Source organism: Micromys minutus (genome assembly GCF_963924665.1).
Source record: "Micromys minutus genome assembly, chromosome: 1".
In the NCBI taxonomy this organism is placed as follows: domain Eukaryota; kingdom Metazoa; phylum Chordata; class Mammalia; order Rodentia; family Muridae; genus Micromys; species Micromys minutus.
In genome coordinates, this window is record NC_137969.1 from 247,672,681 (window position 1) to 247,685,861 (window position 13,181).

Below are 13,181 nucleotides of genomic sequence, written 5' to 3' on the forward strand. Positions count from 1 at the left end.
ACAAAAGCCACCGGGCAGGACGACTGCCAAGCGTGTGAGGACGGTGGAAGCTGAGCTCCGCAGCCTGGGTCCAGGAAGGAGCTTGAAGCATCCTGAGGAATCAGGCAGGTGATTCCAGCCCTGTCCCGTGGCATAAGATGCTGTGGGGGATGGGTACTCTGGAGCACAGTGGGATTATTCTTACTGGCTGGCACTCTTAATTTCCCATGAGTGGAGGTGTCATGGGGTAAGGATGGGAGTGACAGAGCTCCCTTCCCTCTGGGGGAAGGACAGATCTCTTCTTGCTGGTTTCAGCCCTGTGGCTACATGCGCAGTAGGCATGGCTGCCTCATTTCCCAGTCTCAAGGGTTTCAAATGTATTGGTTACATTCTAAGGAGTCTCCGGTAAGAGCCCAGAGCTTGGGATTCTGTGGCTCCTCTAACCCGCAGACAAGGTGGACAGCACGAAAGAAGAACCCCAGAGCATTTATGGAGCACTTGCTGAATACACGGCATTGAACACGGTGGGCAAGAGGGAAGAAATGCATGGTGCAACGTCTTATAGGAGCCGTGGCATTGGTGGAGAAAGCCGAGGAACTGCAGTCTCTAGAAAGCTGCTGCTGCTGTGTCAAAGCCAGGAACTGAAGGGGTGGGGGGAGCACAGGGCCTAGGCCAGCCAGTAACTCTGAACACTCCTGCCTCTGCTTCTTCTACTGTAATGTGAGGGTGTCCTGTGCTTTGAAAGGTGGGGTGTTGTATGACGGTGAGGCATCAGAACACACATCACACGCAGACACATCAGATCACACATCACACAGAGACGCTTGGCACAGAGAAAGGCACTCAGGCTTAAGAGCTAACTACTCCATGGGGACACTCAGTGTTGGAGGGACCAGGACCTGCCTGCAGGTATCTGAGGCCCTCACTTCCTTCTCTCTTTCCCTCCTAGTGTCCCACCCCTATGTGCACACAGCAAAGAATTTGGTACTGTGGGAAGGGCCGGAGAGAGCGTGTTTGTTTTGTGGTGAGACACAAAGAATTCCGAAGGAACCTGCCTGGAGAACCCATACCTCACAGCATGGCTGCCGATTGGTAACTGACTGAAAGAGTCTAAGCTGCTTCACAGGGTCCCTGTCTCAGTGATGTAAGGGATGCAAATTAGTGGCTTATTTGAGAATGACTCACAAAGCAGGGGACACGAGCAAAGAGCAGCTGGTCCATCTAAGGTCACATAACCCAAGGTGTTAATTGCAGGCCCAACTCCCTACATGGTTGCAGAGTGGGTGATGTTTGGAGTGGGTGGAGCTGCCTGGGCCCAGGGAACTCTGACATGAGAACCTTGTGGGGGACAGCACACCTGCATAGTGAGCAGGTCTTCCACCAGAGATACCAGGATAGCCTGCTGGAGGCTTCAGGGCCAGTGAGCTCCCCATTAGAACCTATTCCAGGGGCCTTGGGTGAGCTCAGGTATCAGTGGAGGCAGTTGCCCCAGCAACCCTGCCAGAGACTGGGGTGACAGACACCATACACATCTTACATGGACATTTATTTTTCCACGTGTCCATATCTGTTACTTTTCTCAGACCAGTGACAAACTTCGTGACAGAGGCCACTTAAGGGAAAGAGAAGGGTTATTTTTGTCCTCGGTGTCAAAAAAGGCTTCCGTCGAGAGTGGCAGGGATTGTACGGTAAGCTGAGCACCAGACAGAAGCATCATACTTTAGAGGGGACCAGTAAAATGACCTTCAAATGTCTGCCCCTAGTGACCTTTCACCTACTAGGTCCTACATCCTAGAGGTTCCCTCGCCTTCCAAAATAGGGCCAGCAGTCAGGAATGAAGGGAGGCGTATTTCAGACTCAACTATAATAATTTTGCTACAGACTGGCTGGTCCCTGAGGCCAAACACTACATCAAACCCCTCAGAACATGTGAAAAGCATATCAAACAGCCTCCAACACCAACCCACTCAGGAGTGGACCACTCAATAGCCAGAGGCTACAGAGACTCCGGAAATCAACAGAGTTTCTGGTGTTTCTGGCCAGGCTGGAGCCAAGGGAGAGGCTACATGGCAAAAAAACCCATCTGACTTGGAATTTCCTAATAGAGAAGAACCCAGGAAATTCTTTTTCCTCCTCATCCTTGCGGACCCTACTCCAACAAGCACACAGAACATGTAGCCAAAAGAAGGAAGCATGGCATAAGCTGAGAATGCTAGGATTCAGGGCTAGAATGGACCCAACCACACCCATTCTGTGAAGGCGAAGCAGGGCCCCATCCTCAGGAGAGGAGTTGGTGGGCTGTGGGTGTGAGGAACTTGGCTGGCCACAGCCTGGGCCCCTCAGGGTGGCTGAAAGGTCTGGAACTGGGTCTCTGTGGGGAAGGAGGGAAGGGGAGAAGCCCCCTTGTGCCATGTGTCGACACCGTGATGGGAAATGTCCAGTGAACGGCGCAGAGAGCTCTGTGCCATGCAGAGGAAGTGGCCAGAGTAGCAACGAGGGAGGAGCGCTCTGTGTGAGGGCACACACCTCTTCCGTGCACTGGAATAAACAGACGGATTTTGCATAGTGTTTCCCTGTGTCCAACTTCCTGGACCTCTGAGCTCTCAACTCTGGGACACTGGCTTTGGTCGCTGAAAGCCTTGAGAGATGAGGGACACATTCAGTTCCCAAGGCTTCTGTCATAGTCTCTAAGCTTTTGAAACTGAGTGTCCCTTATGAGTTAGATGGTGTTGGCGGGGTGGGGGACTGGGTGGGCAACATACAACAGGGCACTCAGTTTGTATACTTAGTAATATGCATTGAAATATGCGTGAATATGTTTAACAAATAGCATTAGGACTTTTCGGAAATGCATCTTGGGTATTTCCTCCCATGCTACGTTACTCCGTGACAGCTCTTTACCAAGCCTCTTTCAGATGTTCATATCATAGTGTGAGCGATGGCCCAAGTCCGGTGGCTCAGGGCTATAAACACTTCCACTTGACCTTCACCACAAATCAAGAGCATTCTGTACAACATGGAGATGAAAACCCAGTGTTTGTGTCTTCTCTGTGCTTCCCATTCGGGGCCCATGTCCGTTCTCCATGTTCCCATTCATCCATCACACAAGACTTCATTCTGTGACTCCTCTGTGAACAGCACTGCTTAGTCACACACTCACCTGACCATCCCAGAAACCCGGGGCACATTGCTCACTGAACGCCATATTCATCCCTGAGTGGGAAAGCATCCCTTTCAGATTCTGCCCCTTACTGTTGCCTGAGTCTTTATGACCGACCATCCTGGCTTTCTGCCTCTCACTCCACGGTTAAATCTTCACTCTAGGCAACAGCATCTTTCAAGACTACAGTCCCAGGAGGTTGCGGTCATAGGGAGCAGCTCTCGGGAGCTCAGGTTTCAGAGTCAGGGTGACGAGAGTCCCATTCTGGTTCTGCCCTGGGCTCCCACTGAATTCTTATCTGTGTTGTACCAGCTTTTAATGGGGTCATTTTATTGGGGTCATTTTAATGGGGTCAGCAATGGCAGTGATCAAGTCAGAAAACTGACAGCAGGGCTCATGTAGGAGACTGTTCGGGACAGTGTCTGGTACACACTTGAAACCAGTCTGTGAGATAAGTATCTGTAATGGTGGGTGTCATCCGTGATGCTGTATGTCATCTGTGACGGTGTATGTCATCCGTGATGCTGTATGTCATCTGTGATGATGATCGTTAAGTCATCTATGATGGTGTGTGTCATCCATGATGGTGTACGTCATGGCATCTATGATGGTGTGTGTCATTCATGATGGTGATGCTGTATGTCATCTGTGACAGTGTATGTCATCCGTGATGCTGTATGTCATCTGTGATGATGATAGTTAAGTCATCTATGATGGTGTGTGTCATCCATGATGGTGTATGTCATGGCATCTATGATGGTGTGTGTCATCCATGATGGTGTATGTCATCTGTGATGATGATAGTTAAGTCATCTATGATGGTGTGTGTCATCCGTGATGCTGTATGTCATCTGTGATGATGATCGTTAAGTCATCTATGATGGTGTGTGTCATCCATGATGGTGTATGTCATGGCATCTATGATGGTGTGTGTCATCCGTGATGGCGTTTGTCATCTGTGATGGTGGTGGTGTATGTCATCTGTGATGATGATGGTATTCATAATGGTTGATGATGGTGGCAATGGCAGTGATGGCAGGAATGATGCTGATGGTTGGTTGGTGCAGAAGCTGGCGTGTGTGAACCCTGGTGATCTAGCCCCACCCACCCTGCTGGCTCCACCCCTTCTACCCCACTCCTCTACCCTCCAGCTACACTGGGCTCAAAATGCCAGGACAGATCTCAGGAGACATCCCACTTCTCAGGTACCCCTTCTCCTCCTATCAACCTCCACCCCACACTCAGCACCCCATGTCTGAAGTACCCAAAGGACATTCCAGCTCCAGGGGATAGAGATCTGGGCAGGACAAACCATTCTTTTAGGGCACCATACGTGTATGATTCTGAGAGGAGCCATGGACTGGGGCTAGAATCACTGGATGCTGGACTCCCCACCTTACCCCCACCACAGAATCCTTTCTTTGGGCTTCAGGAAGTCAGAGCCATGAGGAGAGCTTCTGGTAGGCCTCAGGAAGCCAATCAAGAGCAGGAATTATGCTCTGGCCAGGGTAGTCAAGGTCAAATGTAGAGATATCACCTGAAGGCCAGGAGGTCCTGTAGGAGCTCGTGTGAGGCCCAGATAAAAGCTCTCTGACTGAGGAAGCCACTAAGGCTTTATGGTTCAGAAGGTAAAGCCTCTGCTTCCTAAAACTCAGCAGTGCATATCTCTGTGTCTCTGCTACCCAATCTCTGATCTCATCACCAAACCTCGCATAGCCCTGATCCCTTGTCTAGGGTCAAGGAGGATGTGGAGGTCACGGATGAGCAACCATGGCCAGGAGTTGGCAGTAACAGTGGCTGAAAGCTCAAGTCTCTGGGCTTTGGCTGAGACTAGGTCTAAGTCAGCCAGGCCCCAGGGAGCTAAGAACCACCCCAGAGCTCACACCTTCCCACGGAGGCTGGCTTAAGGGGATATTAGGGAGCCCCAATGACGGGTGTACAGGCCTTAACCAACAAAAAAACAAAAAAATCACAATCTAACACAGACAGGACCTACAGGAAGCTCATACCACAGTAAACAGTGTCTTCAAGTCCTCACAAGTACAGAGGTCCCCTATTTACAATCGTTCTACCGGGACAGTTTCAACTTTATGATGGCACCGGGCTTTGACCATCTAGTCAGACTCTTTTCCCAGGATATCGATATGTCTGAGTCTCTCTCTGCAGTGGGCAGAGACACCACAGCTCAGGGGCAGCTCCAGAAGAGCAGTCAGAGCACCTACCACACACTAGAAGCTGTGACACTTAGGCTGAGACTTTCACGGACATAGAATTGTAACGCGCATTTCCCATTCATACGGCCTTTGGTGTAGAATAGGTTTATTGGGATGAAGCCCCACTGTGAGCGGAGAAGCACGGGACCTTACACTGACATGCGCATGTAAATTGTGTTGAGATGGAATCCATATGCCCCACACATCCCCCGTTTCAGTTTTTAGTGATTCACAGAGTTGCACAACCATCATCACTATTTCATTCCAGAACATCCTCATCATCCCAAAGTGAAATCCCTGACACATTAGCTGTTGCTCCAGATTCCTCCCATCCCACGGCTCCCCTCCGCTAGCCACTCATCTCTGTCTCTCCCTCCGCCTCTCAGACATTTCAGGCTGGCACACTCACGCATGAATACTGACGGCGTCTGGCTTCCCTCACCTGCTTTCTACCGACACGTGATACTTGTGAGAGACATCCCCGCATGACCCGGGCTAGCGACCCGGGTTATCGAGTCTACCCCTCTTCTCTCCCCTGGCTTTGGCCTCGGTTTCTCTATCTGTAACGTGGAAAGTTAATTCTCTAAGTGAGAACATCTCCAGCATGTGACTCTGGGAAGGGGCCTTAGAAAACCACAGAAGTTGGTACCAGTAAGACAGAAGCTGCTGGCAGTGGGGCTAGGCTCCTGACTCACACCTCAGTTTACCCACTTCATAGCTGGAAGAAGTTAGCTCCCTACTGTGCTTCTCCTCTACAAAATAAGGATCCAGGTGTCGTGACAACCGAGTGAGGTAAAGTTGGTATGGGGTGGGGGGGGGGGGGGAGTGTCACACTACATCTCCCAGAAAAAACAAAAAAACCAAAAACACATTTATTTGGAAGTCCACAGTGTGGCCCAGTTGGGGATCGTGTCTTAGCCCAAGTAACGTCTTAAAGTGAGGTTATACTGGAATAGAATGGGCCCCCAAACAGCTGTCACCATTGCAAAAGAGAGGCACAACCAGAGTCAAGTAGGAGGAGGGACATATACTAGAGTGACAGGCCTGAGCCCAAGAGAGCAAAGGGTGATAGACAGCCACAAGGATCTGAAGGAGCAAGAGTTGTCCCCTCAGGGCCTCCAGCTAGCTGTCTGTCTTGACATCTGTTCCCAAGCATGAAGGAAGCATCCTAAGAAAGAGCATTCCAGCCTTCTGAACTGTACAGATTCCACCAAACAAAAGAGACTGGGGGCTTTCCCAAGGTCACACAGCTCGCCAGAGCCAGGAGCACAGGCCTGGTACTGCTGGGTGTGTTTACCCATGTCCAACAGACCCAGAACTTGGACTACCACACTTATTTGCTTCCCCGACCCCCAAGGGCAGGTTCTTGAACTGGGTTAAAGAGAAGCTGAAAGTCCAGTCTCTAGCCTCATGGCTCCTGTAGCCCCCAAGGCCCTAGGGAAGTCTGTTGTTTTGTAGATGGGTAGATGAGGACAGAGTTGGGGTTCTGAGCCTCCTGAGGAAGCTGCGTCTCCACTGTGTCACCTGTGTGGCCTCTACAATGGGACAGAAACAACAACCGCTCTTCTAGGACTGGCCTGGGTGGGTGTTCTGGATGGTTTGATGTCAACTTGACACTAACTAAGGTCATTTGAGAGGAAGGAGCCTCCTTAAAGATGGGGCTGTAGACAAGCCTGTAAGGCATTTTCTTAATTAGTGATTCATGTGGAAGGACCCAGCCCATTGTGGGTGGGGACACCCCTGGGCTGGTGGTCCCAGATTCTGTAAGAAAACAGCCTTGGCGAGCAAGCCAATAAACAGCTTCCTTCCGTGGCCACTGCTTCAGCTCCAGATTCCTGCCCTGTTTGAATCCCTACCCTGGCTTCCTTCAGTGATGAACAGAGACGTGGAAGTGTATGCCGAATAAACCTCTCCCCTCCCCAACTTGCTTCTGGCCAGGGTGTTTCACCATAGCAATAATAGGAAGCCTAACCAAGACAGCGGAGGGCAGCCGTGTAGCCCTCCCGAGCTGACAGGACCAGGGTCATGCGCACCAGAACAGTGATAAAAACTGAAACAGCCCCGCTGGGGCCTCCCAGCCCATCCGCCTTCCTGTGCCATGGCTCCAAGTTCTGACCACAGAGCAGTTTGCTCTGCAGCTGAAGGCCCAAGCTCCTGAAGGCAGCATGATAAACAAGCCGGGTCGCCCCACTTGGCTTGATCCCTGCTTGGTTTGAGGTCCCGGGAAGAGATTCCATATCTAATACCTACTACCCTGATGTTCAGTAGGGGCCCCCCAAAACCACAGTCTTGCCTTGAGGTCAGAAAAATTTGTCACCTGGAGAAGGCAAATTCCTGGAGATCAGAAACACTTGGCTGTACACTGGGGATGTGTGGAATGGCCTGGGCTTTTCTCCTGTTTTCCACAGGAAGATGGCAAGTCTCATTCTGAGAAGGGAGACCAGGAGAGGGCTGAGTGACCTCTGTATCCCTCATGTGCACACTGTATCTGGCACAAGTGGTTCAGGACATGCTTACTGACATACGAGAAATATTGCTGTTACTAGGTATAAATAGTTTCTGAATTCTCTCAACAAATCCCGAGCATCCCACAAGCCACCCTGGTAGCTGCTGATGAAACTGTGACCGTACATGGGGAGAGACTAAACCCACTTACTTGCTGGGAGACCTCACTCAGGGGGCGGAAGCTAACGTGTGTGTAGAACACGTGGAAAGTGGCAGGCAGAATGAAGAGCCGGGAAGCCAGGGAGGAGGAGGAGACGGCTCCAAAAAATGGCTCGTCTTTAGACAGACAGGAACAGGAAGACCTGAAGAGGTGAGTGTGTGGCTTCCTGGGTAGGCAATCCAAAGGTTCTGTGCTGAGAGATGTGTGGGTTCTGACACTGTTAAGAAGGTCTGGAGGGCCTGTGAGAGCTGGGGGGGGGGGGCTGGTTTGGGTGGCCTTGAAGACCACTGTCCTGCTTTTGTTCCTACTGCAGACAGAGTGTCAATGTTTCAAGGGTAGAAATGACTTAGATTCCAGAACATAAAGAAGTAGAGTTGATCATCCAGGTTTGGGCCTTGGAGAAGTTTCCTCTTGAGAACAGGAACCAGGCCTGAGACTCCCTTATGAGGAGCACCTGGGAGTCCCCATGTCCTTTTCCAAACAGCCCATTACAGGGCCCAAGAGCTTAAGTGTGTCCCTTATCAACTCCCACTGGTCCATGGGACCCTGGCCCAGCTCCCATCTTCCAGTGAGCATCTTCTCATCCCCAGGGCACTGCCCAGAGCCCCCTGCCTCAGGCTAGCTGCCTGAAAGGGTCCCTGTGTCCCTGTATTCCTCAGCCTGGGGCTGTGCAAGGGCTGCAGGGGACAGAGATGATGGGTGAGGTCTGAACAGGAAAAGATGCCTTGGCAGGGGAGAAACCCAGCTAACTTGAGGGCCTGACTCTGAGCATTGACTGGTCAGCTTGTTCTCTGTGTCCTGGATTCTCCACTTTTTCTTTTAAATCTAGGGGACTGACTCAACAAAGGGAGTTCAACAGATGGTAAGGAAGAACCAGACTTGACTACAGATGATGGTCCCTCCTCTCCCCATACCTCTGTTTGGCCCCCATGTCTCCCTCTCCCATCATCCATTGCCCCAAAGACAAAGGGGAGCCTCTGCTCCGCAGCCCTAGGCCAACTCCCCACTACAATGGGGATAAGCCTGTTTTCAAAAAGCTCTCCAGCCTCCCAGGGGTGGCCCTGAACCCGATCCAGACACCTCAGATCCATCCTCCCGAAGCCTCATCAGTCCTCAGTGATTCTGAGTGTAGTCCCACCCAAACCTGGCTTCCTTCCCTTGGCTGTTCTCATTCCTGTGGACATGTCGCCATCTCTTCTGGGTCAGAGAAGCTGTGAGGCCCTCCTTCTTCCCACCAGAACTAATCAAAGGCTCTGCCGAGATTGGGTCACTGCTGGGCAGAGAGACATGTGCCCAGGACTGATGCTTCTCAGCATGGTTCAGTCAAGACTCCTGTGAATCAAGGGAGAGCCAGCACTGGCTAAAAAGACCTGGCTACACTGCCAAGTGGGAGGAGAGCCCATGGCTTTTGAGCTTTTCTCAGGCTAAGCCAGCCCTAGGAATATACAAAGTGCCTACCGAACCCTGGACTTCTCACAATGCCACACCTCTGAGGAGTGCTGGAGGAAGGCAAGAGAACTTCTCATGAGATCTCTCTCTCTCTCTCTCTCTCTCTCTCTCTCTCTCTCTCTCTCTCTGTGTGTGTGTGTGTGTGTGTGTGTGTGTGTGTGTGTGTGTCATATTACCTATCTGCTTCCATGTTTCCACATCCCCTAGCAACATCTGGAAATGTTGCTAGGGGAAGTCAAATCCTGGAAACAAAAAGAAAAAGAAAAGAGGGAGAGAGACCAGATGCCAGACACAGCAGGAGCATCTCCACTGGATGAGTTAGACTCACCTTGAGAAACAGAGTGTCAGCCATGTTCCTGGGCAGCTTCCAGCAGTGAGGGCAGGGAGAGATAGGGAGGCATAGAGACAGAGGGCAGGCCAGTGACTGGAGGATCCTGGCACCAAGCTCTGAGAGAAAGCTCGGAATGTCTGCTTCTCCGAAAGCCAGGTCTAGGGTAGCTCAGATTCATGGTTGCCAACTCACACCAAACCCAAACCCCGAGCCGCCAGCAAGGATTAGGAAAAGTGTGGCCAGTCTTACTCAACTCTGAGCCCCGTGTGAGTCAAACGTTTTCCGAGCTCACTGTTTGTACAACGGGGTCCACGCTGATGGATTCTTGGCTGCGTGTCCTTCACTGCTCAAATTCAAGACAGCCTGTCCTAGTGTGCTCCCAAGAACCCGTGGCCAAATCCCAGACCTCCTGGAGCCAACAGGGAATTGGGGAAACCATCACTCAGTGTCAGGAGTGAGCCTTGAGGGTATTGGTCACACCAAAATGTGTCTTTCTGGGCCTGTTTGCCAACACACAGTAGTTAGGTAAAATCAACAAGCCAAAAATGTCAGCGGAGAAAGTGCAAAAAGGTAGTTGAAGACCCTCCTCCTATCCCTAAGACCCTCCTACTATATCCCTGAGTAACAAGTGAAAGGCGCTGCCACGCCCTCCTCCAAACCTCAGCCTCCTCTGGCTGGAAAGACTCACTTTTCGGGTAATCCCCTGTGATGTCATGGGAACGGAGGTGGTTTCATTTAAGACCAGTGTGTGTCCAGAGAGTGACCCAGGACAGAAGCCTCCCAAGACAGCAGTCACCAGCAAAGACCCTAGCCGAAGCTCTGATCTCTTTTGCTTTTCTGTCCAGGTAAGTCTACAGCGGTCTGTTTTCTTCTCAGGACTGTTAAATGGAATTGTAGATCGTGTCTCTTAGCAAAAGACAACGAACAGAAAGTATTCTCTACATATTTGCTGGCAGAAAAGACAGACTTCGGCCGTTCATTTTAAAAGAATTTTTATCCTATGTCTGGTCTGTTTGGGTTTGTTTCTGGGGTTGGGGGTGTGACTCTTTGTTGTTGTTTTGAGACAGACTTTCCCTGTGTGCCCCCAAATTCCTTCAGACTCTGGGTTTGCAGGTGTGTGCTACTATAGCAGCCTCTGGTTAGGGATTTCACAATCTCTCTCTCTCTCTCTCTCTCTCTCTCTCTCTCTCTCTCTCTCTCTCTTTCTCTCTCTCTCTCCTCTCTCTCTTTCCTCTCTCCCTCCCTCCTTTCCCCCTCTCTCTCTTCTCTCCCTCCCCTCCTTCCTCCCTCCTTCTCTCTCTGTCTCTCTGTTTCTCTGTGTGTGTGTGTGTGTGTGCACAAGGGCATTCGTGTGCATACCTACCTACACACGCACATGCATGTGTTGAAATAGGTCTCTCTACCTAGCCCTTGCTGCCCTAGAACTCACTATGTAGACCAGACTGGCCTAGAACTCGAAAAGATCCTGTCTCTGTCTGTAGAGCACTCTGATTAAAGACCTGTGCCACCATTCCTAGCCCCTGGCCCTCCTACATAAAAAATGGTTTCACCTGTGTGTATATAAGTGCACAGTATGCATGCAATGCCTATGGAGGACAGAAGAGGGCGACAGATCCCCTGGGACTGGAGTTACAGATGGTTCTGAGTGGCCATGTGGGTGGCTGGAACCGAAACCCTGGTCCTCTGGAAGAGCAGCCAGTACTTTTAACCAATGAGCCCTTTCTTCGGTTCCTATTAGTTCCCTCTTAATCTAGAGGTCAGTCCTCTTTTCCTCCAAAGGAGCCAATAGTAAATACTGTCCACTTTGCAGGCCAGACAGGCTGTGCTGCGCGCACTCTGGTGTGCCTTCATAGTCCACGAGAATAAGCACGGACGCTATCTGCATCAGCAGTGAAAATGGCTGTGCACCAATAAGACGTTATTGTATGGGACAGACTACACTGGCTTTGACCCCCTGTACTCTCTGCTCAATCTCAGGTCCCTGTGGATGGCGTCCCAGGCCTCGTTGGAGCTCCAGCCCTCTAACGGAAGCCAGCAGGCCCTTCCCAATGTCACCTCCTGCGAGGGTGCTCTGGAAGCCTGGGATCTGCTGTACCGGGTGCTCCCAGGGTTTGTCATCACTGTCTGTTTCTTTGGCCTCCTGGGAAACCTTTTAGTCTTGTCCTTCTTCCTTTTGCCTTGGCGACGGCGGTGTCAGGGGCGGCGGCAGCGTTTAACCATAGCAGAAATCTACCTGGCTAACTTGGCAGCTTCTGATCTGGTGTTTGTACTGGGCCTGCCTTTCTGGGCAGAGAACATTGGGAACCGTTTCAACTGGCCCTTTGGAGCTGACCTCTGCCGGGTGGTCAGCGGGGTCATCAAGGCCAACCTGTTCATCAGCATCTTCCTGGTGGTGGCCATCAGTCAGGACCGCTACAGGCTACTGGTATACCCCATGACCAGCTGGGGATACCGGCAGCGACGGCAAGCCCATGTTACCTGCCTTCTCATCTGGGTAGCTGGGGGCCTCCTGAGCATCCCCACATTCCTTCTGCGCTCTGTCAAAGCCGTCCCTGACCTGAACATCTCTGCCTGCATCCTGCTTTTCCCCCACGAAGCTTGGCACTTTGCGAGGATGGTGGAGTTGAACATTTTGGGTTTCCTCCTCCCACTGAGTGCTATCCTCTTCTTCAACTATCACATCTTAGCCTCCCTGAGAGGACAAAAAGAGGCCAGCAGGACCAGGTGTGGGGGTCCCAAGGGCAGCAAGACGACGGGACTGATCCTCACACTGGTGGCTTCCTTCCTGGTCTGCTGGGCCCCTTACCACTTCTTTGCCTTCCTGGATTTCCTGGTCCAGGTGAGAGTGATCAGGGACTGCTCCTGGAAGGAGCTCACAGACCTGGGCCTGCAGCTGGCCAACTTCTTTGCTTTTGTCAACAGCTGCCTGAACCCACTGATTTATGTCTTTGCAGGCCGGCTCTTTAAGACCAGGGGTTCTGGGAACTTTATAAATGGTGTACTCGAGAAGCCTCATGGCCAGATCACCCAATAGGAAAGAACTCTTCCAACTGTCCTGGTGGAATTCAAACAGCAGTGAGCCAAGAAGCCTGGCTTCTTGACCAACCATCTCTGATACCATAAAGACCATCTGGTCGGCTGACCCGCAGCCCACAAAGAGGCCCAGGGAAAGTTACTAACAGGGTAGCTGGGTCCTTGCAGAGGCAATTACTAAAGATCCGGAGATTAGGCTGATCCTGAAGCTTTTAGGGGCAGAGGGAGAACAGCCACAAAGGTCCTGTTAAGAAGGGACTTAGAAGGGCTGGAATGTGTGAGGACAGAGGCAGAGGTCAGAGTATTGTGAGCAAGGGGCCACCAGCCACGGATCACAGGCACCCTTAGAGG

The 13,181-nt window shown here is 51.5% G+C and overlaps 1 protein-coding gene across 1 annotated transcript; it reads left to right on the forward strand.

Annotated features, from left to right (window-relative positions):
• Positions 1-11,784: 11,784 nt before the first annotated feature.
• Positions 11,785-12,898, forward strand: BDKRB1 (bradykinin receptor B1; the record flags this gene model as incomplete). The annotated part of the gene is given in 3 exon segments (XM_080913307.1): positions 11,785-12,771; positions 12,774-12,798; positions 12,801-12,898. Coding segments are annotated over 3 exon segments (1,110 nt in total).
• Positions 12,899-13,181: the final 283 nt, after the last annotated feature.